The sequence below is a fragment of the Panicum hallii genome, chromosome 2, assembly GCF_002211085.1.
Source record: "Panicum hallii strain FIL2 chromosome 2, PHallii_v3.1, whole genome shotgun sequence".
NCBI classification, from domain to species: Eukaryota; Viridiplantae; Streptophyta; class Magnoliopsida; order Poales; family Poaceae; genus Panicum; species Panicum hallii.
The window spans coordinates 51,769,584-51,782,315 of record NC_038043.1 but is presented as its reverse complement, the minus strand read 5'-3'; the positions used below and the strand labels follow the sequence as shown (position 1 = coordinate 51,782,315).

The 12,732-nt window shown below is 52.7% G+C and overlaps 1 protein-coding gene across 1 annotated transcript; it reads right to left on the bottom strand.

Moving 5' to 3' along the window:
- Window positions 1–6,775: 6,775 nt before the first annotated feature.
- On the bottom strand, window positions 6,776–10,845 carry LOC112879320 (BTB/POZ domain-containing protein At3g22104-like). Its single transcript, XM_025943545.1, has 3 exons — window positions 10,250–10,845; window positions 7,775–8,911; window positions 6,776–7,466 (listed from the first exon to the last, which is right to left on the bottom strand). Exons 1-3 carry the CDS (start codon window positions 10,307–10,309, stop codon window positions 6,990–6,992), a joined length of 1,674 nt encoding a protein of 557 aa, XP_025799330.1. The 5' UTR covers window positions 10,310–10,845; the 3' UTR covers window positions 6,776–6,989.
- Between the last annotated feature and the right edge of the window lie 1,887 nt (window positions 10,846–12,732).

Below are 12,732 nucleotides of genomic sequence, written 5' to 3'. Positions count from 1 at the left end.
TGCATCCTTATGACCTAAAAAAGCACCACGTACATAGCGCATTACCTCTTCTTCGTTGTTCAGTTGTTTAATTAGAGGTGGTAGTTATACACTGAACTTCCAATAAGGCAATAATAGTGCGTTTTGTTTTTTTTTCACAGGGAACGATATCTTGACAATTCAATGCTACGACGTCACTGAAGCCGTGCATATCGATAGGCCAGGTTCATTCATTCCTTGATTGACCAAGGCGCCTCTGAGTGAGAACTTGCTGACAAAGAGTGTGCAATAAAGACTCGCTTTTATATAATTGATTGAATCGCTATAGTTTACTTTTAATTTTTAATAGATTGAAAAGTGCAAGTGCTGCCATAGCTAATGTTCTCTGATTATCCTTATCTGATCTGGTCAGAGCTCACAACAGCGCAGCTGAAGAATATACTTAGCTTAGGGTCGCAACACAAGTGCTAATGTACTAAACAAGTACCCTATCTAATTTAAGTTTTTTTTAATGCCGACTGTTGAACTCAATGGAAACATTATCCGATTGAATGATCAGCTCCGAGGGGCTGGAAATTCCATCAGGGTCGTCGAGTTAACGATCTGGACCGTGCATGGAACCACGGATTAGATGAGGTGTGGGTCCTAAAAGAAAAGCACGCATGCTGTCGTCGATCGTAGTCCCTTGGCAATCATGGGAGCTATGATGGGGTTTTTGCACGCATTTCCCCAAGCGCGGAGACCAGGAGGAAGGCAGCGACAGGGAGCAACAATTCGCCCCCACCAAGCCCAGTACCCAACTCGTCGTCTCTCTTTGTTCCCCCTAATTTTCTCTCTTTTTTTCTTTAGCATGACTCTGTTAGTTATTAACTACTATCGGAGCAAGCCTGCGAGCATCACTGTAAGGGACCTGACATGGCAGGATCGCAGCCGGAGCGCAGCGAGCTGCAGAGAGACTTGCAGTTGGTCAGCCAGAAACAACCGTATTGTAAAGGACCCGACTTTACGATGAAGATGTTCTGACCGCCTGTGCTTCTACACCCAGTACGCTGCCGCCTCCTACTCAACTCCTGTCCTTTTTCTGAACGCATATTTACTGCACGCACAAGCTACAAGTATCATACACTGATAAACACTACGCCTGCAAACGTATCTTCGCTGGGTGTGAATCTCGTGCAATGCGGCACGGTACGCTTGCAGTTGCAGAACAGAAATTTAGTTCAGCAGCGTGCAGTTTCCTCTTAGATACTACTAGATTCATATGTTGGATTCTGATCGTCTTGAAATTCAATTCATGGCCCCTGTGCTTGCTTTGCTGTACTCACATCCAGTCGAAACGCACAGCCACCCCACGGGCAGGACAGGCAGCACTAGCAATGATCTGCATCTGAAATTCTGAAGGACATGGCTAGTACTGCTGCTCTACTCCTATACTGGCAGTAGTAGATCCCTCCCATTCAGATTATTAGTTTAACCGTTAACACTACTCTCGATCTCACTGACAGCCAGCGATCTGCGGCGCGGATTCCGGGGGCCTACACACACGGGGATGGTCCACCGTTTACGTCACCTGCTTGCAACCTTTTGACAACCTCAAAGCCACTACCGCCGTACCGGCACTGCGTCTCCGGTGGACCGATGCTGCCGGAGCTGCTGCGTGCGGTGTGCCCATGCCTGCCTTTCTACTCCGGCTCGGGAACACCGAACACCAGCACCCTAGGCATCGGCAAGCAAATGAAGCAATGCTTTGATTTTGCTCCCTTCCCAAGCAAGCAAATTTCGGTCCCTTCTTGGGTCCTTCAAAACCTGCCCCGACCCCACCCCTAAGATGCTCATTGACCACAACTCCACAAGAGATGAGCCGCATGGCCCTTGGAGTAGGGTAGCATTGTCTTTGGAGTATGGATCAGTTAGCCACACCACACACTAAGTTAATTAATTCATTGTTTTCTTGGTCTGTTTCATTGGGATTCTTGCACCATTCCTCTGCACGGTTAGCGTTGGCATTTCAAAATGGGAAACTTCCATGCTCAATGGACCACATGTACTACTAGTTTAGTTTAACTTGTACTGCTGCTGCAATAGGTAATCCTCGTTTAGGAGTATATGGTATAATTGCTTCCATACACAAGTTGGTGTTGAGCTACCAGAAAACTTGCATTGGCCAGTGGTACTGCTAGCTGCTTCATGTGTTGTTTATATCTAGTTTGACAGCCTGCTCCTAACATACATGGCATATTGGCATGGTGCTGGAACGTACCGCGGCTTTTATTTTTATCCAGACATGCAGCTGCAGCTTTGTCTGCATAGACTGAATATGTAACTGCAATGCAGACACAGCAGCACTGAGATCTGAATGGGCAGTATAAGCAGCCACTAGCTGATTTAATTGTTCAGTACGTATGGTCGTAGTACACTGGACTGCCACTACTGTGCTTTTTTTAAAAAAAATACTAGATGAAATGTCAATGGAGAATCCGAGACGACACTGAAGCCGGCCGTTGGGGTTGAGGATGACCGCTGCAATTAATTAACTGGCTAAGATGCCCTTGCGTGGTGGTGTACATATCCCCACACTTGACAGCCTGAGTATGTCCTAAGCAACCGGATAATTTTCTGTCACTAGTGGCGTAGTAATAACTTCTCTGACTCCTATCTTCTTCTTTTTTTTTGAACGAACTCTCTGGCTCTTACCTAAATAGGACAAATACTAGTATGATCGAACTCCGATTAAATTTAACTGCAGCCTGCAGCTCCGCTACAGCGCCATGCACTGATGTACGCACGCGGCTGTTGCCAACTTGTTTGCCAGAGTGCAGAGTGGTGTTGGGAGCATGGTCCAATACTCCAATGCATCGCCCATGGCCCCATGCTGCAGCAGTGTCGCCACCTCGCTTGGAGAGCTCCGGCCGGCTCTAGCTACTTCTAACAAAATATGGAGCCAATTTCCTTTCTCCTCTCATCTCCTTTTCACGGAGCCAGGAGGAGCCGGCGGAGCTATTATTTGCAGCTCCGCTGGCTCCTTTTGGCTCTATGAAAAAGAGGGGAAAGGGAAGAGGTAACCGACTCAATTTGCGGCTCCGCCAGCTTCTAACTCTGTAAGGAGAGGAGAGAGTAAACCGGTTACAGTGAACAATATTTTATTAGGAGAAGCTGGAACCGGTCGGAGCTCTCCCAAATGAGCCTGCATAAAAGTGCCGATAGCGGGCTAAAAATTAGGTACACCGGCCGCACATGGGCACACCGCTGCTGCGACTATGCAATTTGTACGGGGCAATCTGCACGTCGCGCTGTCGCGGTCCGCCCGTTGTGGCATGGCATGCCCGCTACCTGCGTGCACGAGAGTGAGGAGGTGAGCAGGCCACGCGCGGCAGAGCCCGGCACTAGCTTGTGATTCGTGTGCATCCATCCGCGGATCCGCCGGCCTCGCGCGCGCACGTCCACGAGTACGGATTTGGGGGCGATCAGCGGTCATGTACTCATGCTGCGTAGTCGTCGTACTCTACCATATACAACCAATGCAGATGTCAAATCATATTTCCGATGAAGCAAATGGAGTTCAGTACGAGCAATGACAGAGCTAGTGCTCTCTGTCCACAAGCTTTACCGTTATTGTCAGATTCACCTGGCACTCCAAACATTAACCCATCCGCTGACCGATGCCTCCGGCTCGATTTAATCTGCTTGCCCGTAACACAAGCAACAACAAGCAGTAGTGGTAACAGTAACAACACCGAGGTGATTCGTTCCTGACCATTGTTATACCGGGCATGTGCATGCTGCTGTACCGTCTGACTTGAGGAGCAGCCAGTACAGACAGACGCGTTTGCTTCAGCTCAGAGCCTCAGACACATAGACACGGGACGCCCCAACCAGGGACGTCGAGTAGCACTAGTGATATGCAACTGACAGCGCTCTGGGGCTCCTTGCCTCCTACACTGGTTAGATTAGCTCCGCCGTTTAGATTAGTTTAACCTCCTTAAGGATGCCACTGACAGCCATCGCTTTTTGGACGGGACTCCCAAGCCTACGGCACGCACGGATGGGCCACCGTTTACGTCACTGCAAACATGTGGAGAATCTCAAAGCAGCCACTACTGCTTCAGTTTAGTTCTCCGGTAGAGGCGTGGAGCAATGCCATGCTGCCGTTTGCACCCTGTGCCCATGCTAGTGCCTTTCTGCTCCGGCACCAGAACCCGAGGCATCCAGGCAAGCAATGTTTTGATTATGGCCCCTTCCAAAGCAATGCTTGGTCTCTCTTTGGGTCACTCAAAACCTGCCCACCCCTGCCCTAGGATGCTCGGCCCATCCATGCTCGGAGGCTGCTGGAGCAGAGCACCTTGTGGATTCATCGTTGGGATATCCGACGATCCTAATCTGGTTTGGCCAAATACTTAGCAATCTAACTCCAATCAATTAGCCGCAACGACATCCATGCACACGTACGCATATCCGCGCGACGTGGTTAAGCGGTTGATTTTTTTTTTTTGAACGAATGTGCACAGATTGTGCACCATTTCTATTAATATAGGAGGAGGAAAGGGCCTAAGCCCTGGGAGGCTACTTTACAGGAGAAAAAACAGAAACCCAAGGGAAAAGAACTGTACAAACACTCAAAGGCTCACGAAAACGGTTGATGAGTGCGATTTAAGTGATCATTTCCGTAGGGTCTCAGTATACTCCAGTGGACCGGATGCCTTTCTTCTTCCGCACGTGCTCTGGTGCCTAGTTACGTTGCAAATAAGAAGTCGAAGAATTAACAAGTGGGGTCAAAGCTCACTGTGCAAGCCTCTGACCGCTTGATCGCTTGGTTAGATCGCACGCAGCACAAGCTCTGGCCTGATCGCCATTCGCCAATTCGCCTCGCCTGCATCATGCATTGCGTTTACGCACGGCCGTCCCAGCGTCCCGGCCCCACCGCGGCATGCCCACGTCAGATCTCATCGCCGCTGCCTGCTAACCGGCCGCGCGATCCCGCCTGCCGCGCTGCGAGACTGGGGGCAATTAATGCTACTACTGCTACTAGCTCACTGCCCGATCGATCGGCCGGCCGGCCGGCGTGGCGGCGCCGCGCAGGTCCGTCCGGAACTCCGGATCAGGATGGGCGAACAGAGCAGCCCTGCTCACGCCGGCGACGGACACGGGGGAAGAATGTGCCGTCCGACGAGGAACTAATAAATGCTAGCCTGCCGGGCCCCGGACTTGGGGCGAGCCGAGCTGGAACGCAAGAGCCGCCGGGCGCCGGAGCAGAGCGGCAGGGGCAGCCGCATGGCGAGTATGGGTCTCGTCCCAACCGGCGGCGTGCGTGCGTGCCCACCCATCGCCACGCCGGAGACGGGTCACGGGAGACGAGAGGGGCGAAAATATTCGCCGCTGGACCGCCGTGTTCCGCATGCGGTGCACGGAGGGACCGTTGCGTAGGCCGACGCACCCGCTGGCCGCCGGCGCCGGCGTGGCCGCGTGGGTGCGTGGCCTCTGGGCGGAAAAAGGATAGGGGTCGTGCATGCTGAGACGTGGCTGGGATTGTGGACAGGAGACCAGCCAGGAGCCTTTTTGACCATGAGTGTGCCTGCCTGATGACCTGTGTAAGATTGATTGCAGGAGGAAAAGGGGGTCGTTTGTCACGGCTAGGTGACGAGCATCTCTGCTGCTGATCGCCCTGCCACTCTGCACATCCAACTTTGTGTGCTGAGTACCCAGTCAGCAGGACTACTATTCCTGCTTTTTTAGAGGATTTAACAAAGCAAAAACAACATATGTAAAGAAATTAGAGTCTCACATGTGCCAAGCTTTGTCATGTAAAGTTATAAACAGGCTCGCATGTCCAATCCAGGAACAGCTGGGTGTACTCTGAAGAAATATACCAATGATCTTGAATTGCTTAGGCCAAAGTTCTGGCTAGGGGCACCTTTCCTCTTCCTTCACACGTTTGGCATTGAGGCATCTTGATTCTGGGGGTACTAATCACGCATCCTGGCTTTAAAACCAAGCTCACGTAGCATAATGACTCCACTTTTTTATACTACGTACTAGATAGTAACAAAAAGGAAAACGAAAAGTTCTGTCAGGCATCCACCCAGACCCAGAGAACAAAGTCTGCCTGGAATCTAACAAACGTGGACTGCCTACGGTAAAGATCGGCACCATCATCGCATCATGAAGCGAAATCAGAAGCGCAGCCACATCACCACATGTGGGGGGTAACATTGTTTAAGGTTGGACACTGCACACTCCTCCTTTTAACCCTTGTTTTACCCTCTCAAAGAGCATCCAAAAAGATCCCCCTGCCTGGAAAGGGACTCGAATCGCCATGATCTTTCTTTGCCCACTAAGCCTTGCGCATCCGGCTGTCAGAGCTGTCTTTTGCTTTCTAAGCACTGTAACTATGTAATTAACGTGTTGGGGTTAGTTTACAGTATACAAGTCAACTGTTCCCCTGAGGCCTTACCTGCCATGATGTCATGTCCCTTGCCTCCTTTATCGTGTTCTTTACACTGCAAGTCTGCGAGCTTGTGGGGTTAACCAGTAGGTTAGCAAGGACGTGGCTCATAACTTTTTTTAATCCTTTTGATGGTTCCTAGTCTTCTATGAGATAGACCTAAAGAAAGTGAGAGAATCATGGAGCACAAGGTCATAGTCTCGTAGACCACTGCATAATCAGCACACAAGCGATGTACTTGTGCTTCCTGGAAAATTATATTATCTGTTTCTGAAGCAAGCTTCAAGCAATTATTCTGTACACAGGCTATAGCACTGTCAGATTCTTCAGGCATGTCACACATATCTTCAGATCAGATTCACTGAAGGACCACTCAGACCGGCTCTTCTTTCCAATCACCAAGAACTGATAGCACATCATACACAGAGGAAACATGGCAAAAATGAAGCCAAAAAATAGAAGCAAGACAATATGCAGATATGCTAAGACCTGCACTTGATTGATTCTAGCACTATGTACATCACTATGGCACAGTGTTTATGATCACCACAGATGGCAGAGTTGGGGTGGATCAAGAACACATCCTGGGGAGCGACCTGGCGGTGCGGCTGCCGGCCCTCCTGGCCTTCATCTTGGTCATCTGCGTCTTCATCCGGCTGCACACCTTCTCCAGCTCCATCACACGCCAGTGCATCCCGTCCAGGAGCGACCGCAGGTTCTGGTTCTCCAGCGTCAGGTCCAGCCGCCCCGCGTACAGGATCACCTGCCCGTCGTTCTCGGCGCCGCCGCGGCCGTCCTCGTCGTAGCAGGTCTCCCGGCGCTTCCCGGTGGACGGGTAAGGGGACGGCGCCACCGGCTTCAACTCGGCTGGGTCGCGCAGGACGAGGCTCTTGAGCACCGTGTGCTGCGACGCCAGCGCCTGCACCGCGGCCCTCGTCGGGAACCCGCCGTTCCTCGCCAGGTGCTTGCAGCACTCCGGCGACAGCTTCTCGTAGCTCAGACCCCTGCAGATCTTCATCTTCTCCTCCTCCGTCAGGCGACCGTGGACCTGCCACCATGAACAGCAATCAGCATTTAATTGAGCTCCGGATTAACACGTCAATTGGCGAACAGATTAACATCCAACTGGCAGTAAAGTTTTCATTTTTCCTGACCAGTCAATTGGTTCAGAGAACATTCAGAAGTTTAAGGCCTGAATTTTTAACTGCATTGCATCCATAGGATTCAGAGGGGGGGCACTGACATACTCGCCATTAATGCGATGTAATTGTTCTCTAAAAGAAGTTAATGCGGAGTAATGCGAAATGCTGTCGAAATCAGGACGTTGTCGGAAGGGAATGTACTCCACTACCATACCTGGAAATAAACGTCGATGGCGCGATACAGCGCGTCGTGGCAGTCCCTCGCCGGAGCTGGCAGCGCGGTGGCGAGCTCGAGGAACTTGGCCGGGCGCAGGGACGGGTCCGGGGCGACCTCGGCCAGGTAGAGGTCGATGAGCCTACCCACCTTCTTCAGCCGCGCCGGCTCGTCGGGGGCGCCGCCGCGGAGGAAGGCCTCCAAGAACCTGAGCACCAGGCTCACGTCGTACAGGCTGCCCGTACCCGCCGGCGCCGGGACGAGGAGGTTGTCTAGCGTGGCGTGGTCCAGCTTGCGGCCAATCATGGCGATGAGCCGTTGCTGGCACGCGTCGGTCAGCTTCAGCGGCGCGGCGATCCGGAGGATGCCGAAGAGGCCCTTGCAGGAGACCGCGCTCCGGTCGAGGCCGGACATGACGGTGACCGACGCCTCCAGCATCGCCTTCTTGTCCTCGGCGCTCGCGCCGGCGATGCGGCACTTCAGGTAGTAGAAGAGGAACCGGGCGACGATGCGGTGGTCGGTGCCCCTGGCCACGAGCGCCGCAGCGACGCGCTCCACCGTGCCGGGGCGGAGCGACACGAGGTCCTCGAACCACCAGGTGCGGCTGATGCAGGACCCCCGCAGGCTGAGGCTGCTGCTCTTGGTGTCGCACGAGAACCGGAACGCCGAGCTCTCCGGCGAGGAGCTCGTCGGCGTGGCGTCCCCGGCCGGCGGGGGCACCGCCATGTGGGACACCAGCGCCGCCACGGCCGTGTCGAACGCGCCCGTGGTGTCGGCGAGCGGGAGCAGGCGCTGGCACTGCTTCACGGCGTCCATGACGGTGTGCCACGGCCAGTGCGGCATCTCCTCGAGCGCCTTCTCCGCCATACTCACCAGGCTCGGCGCGGCCGTCGACGCGGCCTCGGGCGCGTCCGCCGCCATGTCCAAGAACTCCGCCGCGCAGCGGAGCACGCAAGCGTTTGCCGCGGTCACCGCGCCGCTGCAACCGCCGCCGCCGTAACAGAACCTGGCGACGAGCTCGAACGCCTCGGCGCCACCGGGAAAGCCGTGCAGCGCTACCCTCGGAGGCCGCTTCGCGGACGCTGCGCCGGGGACCACCAACCTTCTGATCCTACCGCAGAGCCGCGCAAGGATATCCTGCAATTTATATCCAGGAACGCGAACAGCGATTCAGAACAAGAAACGTCAGCACATTAAATAATCGCACAGCCGCAAGAATGCGAAGCTCCACCCACTTGCAAGAATCCAAATCAACACCGATTCCAGACGGAAAGGAAGATCAGGTCTTTCTCTTTGCGGAGAAGAATGTAAGCTTTTTCAAGGGGTGGAGAAGCTAGCAGTCGCCACCAAACGGGCATTAAACCTCGCATAGAAAAGGGCGAAGAAGATGAGCTGTAGCTGCTAGCCCATTAACGCCAGCAGTGGAGGAATGAGGCGGGAGGACGACGAAGCACATTAGCAGGTGCGGGATATGCGCGGTACAGTTACGCCATTAATAAGAGGGGCAAGGACCAGGCAGGCATGGCGAGCTCATTGATGACGGTGATGGGCAAACGGACGCAGCTTCACTGTGCACTGCAGTTGGGCACTCTGGAACTGCGCTTAAATGGAAGGTTGCGACGTGCTCGCCTGCTCGGAAGCAGTAACAACCGGCCGGCAGTAAATTTTTCAGACGCGCAGAGGGAAAAGTTGCAGGATTAATCCGAGTGATACATAGACAGAAATGATGTGGGGGCAGAGTTGCAGTTGAGGATAATGAGTGGAATCAAGGAGACTCCATTGGCGTGTGACAAACATGCCATCTACCATCTACGCCTTTGCAGCCCCCGCAGAAGTCAGGCTAGAGCCCAGCAGCAAAATTACAGCAAGAAGCAGCGACGAAGGGACAGACAAGGCAAGGATTTTCAGGCCATGGGGTAGGTGAATCAACCTCTGCAGGGGAAAGGATCAGGAACTAGCAGTCCGAGGCGGGCATGGAACCACCGGGATGTGACACGCCGCACACGGCCCGAAGGCCTGCGGCGGGGTAGAAATCAAGGGGAAAAACCGCTGGAGCCCTGGAAGGAAGGGGGTGGAAGCGGCCGAATTGGGGAAGAGGATGGCGAGGTGACGCCAAAAAAATCTGGGGACTATCTGAAACGATTTTCAGACGGAGGAAGCTACAAAGAGGTGGAATCGAAACAGGCTCGGCTCCAGCAGGATGCGGCAAGCTTCACTCATCCCCAAGAAATGGGCGTCCGCTAGAAACAAGCGGCTAGACAACAGTGGGCACATCAAAAAGAGAGGGTCGCTAGGCTGTAGACAGCAAGCTGCCAATCTAGGAAAGAATACAACAACGAAAACGTCGACATCATCATTCATCGTCGTCCATGGAGGAACATTACTACGGCAAAGCAGAGCAACAAGGGATCTTGATCCATGGAGGAGGGGAGCGAGCAAGAAGAGGAGGATGGAAGGAAGGAAAGGGGGCCGTACCTTGTCAACAACGAAGAGCTCCTCGCCGTTCACATCCACCTCAAGGACGACACGGCTCATCTTTCCGGCGAAAGACGGCTTCGCCCCCAACCCCACGAGCTTTGAGCTTTAATGCAACATGGCGGCGATGGAGGGAAAAGGCTGCGATGATGGGGATGGAAGGATGCGAAGGTGGGGGTGTGGGACGATGCGGCACCCACGCAGAAAGCCCAAGCCGCCAAACGGCTAGACGCCCAAGCGCACCTGCTCAGAGCAGTCAATGGCTGGGCAGCTGGCCTGGCTCCGAGGGGCCAGGCGAAGTTGGTGGATCCTGAGCTGCTCGCGCCCTGACACCCTCCCTCTGCCGTGCTGCGACTGCGAGTGGAGTTTTTGCAGGGGAGCTTTGGGGAATATGTAAAGGCTGGACTGGCTGGTTCCTGAAATTTTTTTCCTCCTCCCCTTCGCACGTATCATATATGGGCTCGGCCACTTGGGTCCTTTTCTGGAGCAAGATATGGGCAACAAAAAGATGGTGGGAGAGAGAACGAGGGAGGAGGTGGTTTTTGGATTTCGTATACGGGTGGGTTGGTTGCTGGGGAAGACGACTGGAGGGAGGGAGAGGGGGAGAGAGGGGGGGAGAGAGAGGGTAGCTGGCTAGAGACACAGGTGCATTGTTTTGTGTCGACTGAGATTGCAAGCAAACAGCATCTGAGTTGGTCATTTCCATGTGACACTCGGATGTCTGATTCTCCGATGTGAGATTATCTTTGGCTCTTGTTGATGCAGGGGTGAATGAATGCGTACTTTTAGATTCACTTATTCCTCATGAAACACGATGTGTTTTGTTTAAGATCTGTTTGAGAGAGCTCCAGCCGGGCTCCGGCTCCTCCAGCTCCGAGAGAAATTTTTTTTAAATTAGTGCAGCAAGATGAGACAAATGGCCATTTACGTTGTGTTCAGCTCGCAGATCCGATGTGCCAAGCCAGATTTCACCCATGACTAGAAGGAAGTTTGAGCTCCAAATGATTTGGTCCCAAATGTGGCACCTCTTTCTCACCTACGACACACACAGCACGCAAACAATTCAAAAGGAAACAAGGAAAAATGTGTCAAGTCCCCATTTGAGCAACACGACACATGATTTTCCACAACTCCTATTCTTCTACATCAGTTTAGGAATATATACTTGCAACGGCACATCACATGCAAGGTGTCCCCCCCCCCCCCCCCCCCCCCCCAAAAAGTACATACAGACATACAGCGGTATGGATGATGGCGGCGGCAGCGTGAGATGCCTTCCCCGTTCATGGGTGGTAGAGAGAGGTGCGTTTCTGCCTCGCTTGTTCAGGTGAATGAATGGTGAAAGTGGAGGCACGTTAGCCGTCGTCGTTCTCTCCCTTCTCCGGTTGGTGCATGCGTAGCTTCACTCTTCAGTGTGAGGCCGGCTAATGTTAACCTCTCCCTGTTGCATGGCGCCGCTGTTTGTTTTTTTTTATTAATGAGGCGCCGCTGATTTGGCAAGCGTGAGAGGGATCGCTACGGAAATTTGAACCACCCGAATCCGAACATGTGCTGAAGCTGAATGGGCTGGACAGGTCTTGTCAGTTTGAGGTCGGTTTGCCGCCGCTCATTTAAGTGGAGAGCGAGGCGACTGGGCGTCTCCACGCAAATTATATGAAATTATCCTGATTCGATCCACCCGACGCTGGACGGTTATTGTCCGTAAAGCTGAAAAAATTGTTCGGGACTCGTTAACTCGCTCGACTCGTAGCGAGCTCGGCTTTGCTCGATCTAATTTCTAACAAGTCGAGCATAACTCTATGCTGTTAGTATAACGAGCGAGTTCGAACAAGTTCGCAAGCTGCTCACGAGCTGAACGAGGCTACGCATACAATATGATTTCTACCTACGGCCGTCTAGAAGACTCAGTATTTTCTTTGTGCTTTTGTGCTTGTCCAATGTCCATTGAATGGACCGATCAATTTATAGAATTTTTATGATAGGCTAGCTTATGGGCATATATTATTGATGGAATATGTATGGTTGATAAATCATAGAATTATTGCCAATAGAATTATATATGGTCCTAAAAGTATGAAAATAGAACCATATCTTATCCTAATATTTTCTATTTGATCTGTATATATATATATCATTTGCGAGAGTATGTCAGTATTTAGCCCGCGAGGCTCGTTAGGATAACGAGTCGAGCCGAGCCAGCTCGTTATCTTAGCAAGCCGGAACAAGCCGAGCCGGCTCGTTATCCAGCCCTAATTGTCTCACGTAATAGTCACATTGTTGCTGAAGAAAAAAAACTAGAAGGATGTCAAAACTAATGCCCATTTTGCCCCTGATCCGAGGAGCAGAGGACCTGTGGCTGCACAGCTCGCCAAACTCCGTGCGTGGGATGGGAATGGGGGGATGGTCCACGGAGCATGTCGCAGTGGGCGCTGTTGGTCGTCCACTCGTCCTACTGTGGATTCGATTCGCGCCCCTGGCGTAGG